Consider the following 1,784-nt stretch of genomic DNA (forward strand, 5'->3'; position numbering starts at 1 on the left):
TCAAAAATCTAATAAAGTTTGTTCGAAAATTTCCTTAAATGCATCCTTGATGTGGGTCGTTGGGTGGTGTGGCAAAAACATTTTCTTTCCCGTAACCCGATTAATAGGAATCGCAGGGCGTCAGGTCTGGCGAACGGGCAGGCCAAGAAATGGTTCCACCTTTTCCCGTTGCCAATTAGGGTAGCTATTCTTTCAAAACTATTTCACTTTATTTAATGGAACTCTTCCATCATACGTTTAATGTATTACACTATTGTCAATTTAAAAACTGGTTTGATTATTCCTGGGCAAAATCTCGCGTAAATTCGTCTTCTACAACAGAAGAGAGGATCAGTGACGCGAGATATATCCGGGCAAAACCCGGAAAAAACATGGCCAAGACTAATTAATCGACTCGGCGCGAAAATAACAACTTAATCCGAAATAAAATAGCCATCCGACTAAGCAGAAAACTTAATTAATTCGACTAGAGAAGATCGCGCCGCAGCCTCAGAGCCAGGCAGCTTCAAGGCAAGAAATCCTGCAGAATTTTAAGTATGTCTGCTATGATTTAGCGGTTTTAATTCGGCTTCCTGAATTATTTATAACATCAAGTATGTTGCCATTGATAATTAAATCGGCAGCATAAAGCTAAGGCTCCAGTTTTCGTAAATGAATTCACTGAGGAAAAACTGCCATTATTTAAATCGACTGAAACGCAGCGTTTTGCAGAAGATAATGACCAATGAGACAATAGTCCGCTGGCGGCATGGACATGGAAGAAATTATTCTTTAATGTTTTTATTTAAAAACTGTGTAACAAACCAAGCATTCTTGTTTTCTTGTTTTCAGTTGAAGAACTTCAATGTTTGGCTTCATGGAAAGAGGGCAGCGTGCGATACTTGGTAGGCCAAATCCACCATCATCATGTCACCTCAAATGAGGACCGATTCAGGTGTTTCGTCTACGAGAAGACCACGCCATCCTCAGAGAATGCCGAAGGCATTGACTACCGGGTGGCCCAAAGCGGAGACGCCACTTGCAATGGGCTGTTCAGTGCAACGGAGGGAAGCCGAACAATGACTCTGCGACGAGGTAACTCTAGTTCTGGTTAGTTTGTCTTTGGCTCACCCTGTTGCTTAGTATGTTTTGTGTTTTGCTCTATTAAAATGTGGAGGACCAAACCGGACGAAATGCACTTTAACCGCTCTGCTCTCACATGTGGCTCTTAATAAGTCCGAGATTCAAAAATTACGCAAATTTTCGCAATTTGCATGTTTGAATATTATTGCGCTTCGGACTTACACGTGTAGGGGGCAATAAGAACTTTTAATCATTGTCGGCTTTGCGGTTGCAAATTTTAATTTGTCTGCTGCAGCGGAAATGTCTCTCTGGCGTAAAATCAAAGGACGCGAATTTTTCCTCAGTCGTACTTTTAGGCCGCCAAATTGGAGTTGAAAGCGTGCATTCATAAGCGAACTAATAGAGGAATTTTCAAATGCTTTTATAACATCTTTGAAATGGGTTTTGGTACGTTTTTTTTTTTAACAGAGAATAATTCGAAATTCCTTTGCATACAATTAAAAATAAAATACGAATAAGTTAAGGGGCTCAACTCCCAATCATTTTTAAGTCTTTGACGGAGCTGGACGCCTGAAATTTTGACCAAAGATGGACCATAGAGCCTACTAGTTGGCTAGCGAGTTTTGCTTCATTCCGGTTTGTTGGGGAATTATTCGTTCAGTGAATGTATATGGTATGTTCAGGGAATATACATACATATATGTAACGAAAGAAAAACGATC

The 1,784-nt window shown here is 40.3% G+C and overlaps 1 protein-coding gene across 3 annotated transcripts in view; it reads left to right on the forward strand.

The window, feature by feature from the left end:
* LOC109545465 overlaps positions 1-1,784 on the forward strand; it is a 102,433-nt gene that overhangs the window by 91,671 nt on the left and 8,978 nt on the right. For 2 of the 3 annotated variants that reach the window (XM_019916182.2, XM_019916181.2), the window contains exon 6: positions 832-1,089. In XM_019916182.2, the coding sequence (XP_019771741.1) occupies positions 832-1,089 (258 nt within the window). The remainder of the gene's footprint in view (positions 1-831; positions 1,090-1,784) is intronic. The other variant, XM_019916183.2, reaches the window with a different exon arrangement.

Source organism: Dendroctonus ponderosae, unplaced genomic scaffold, assembly GCF_020466585.1.
Source record: "Dendroctonus ponderosae isolate FM_Combo_2020 unplaced genomic scaffold, Dpon_F_20191213v2 Dpon_F_20191213_5, whole genome shotgun sequence".
In the NCBI taxonomy this organism is placed as follows: Eukaryota; Metazoa; Arthropoda; class Insecta; order Coleoptera; family Curculionidae; genus Dendroctonus; species Dendroctonus ponderosae.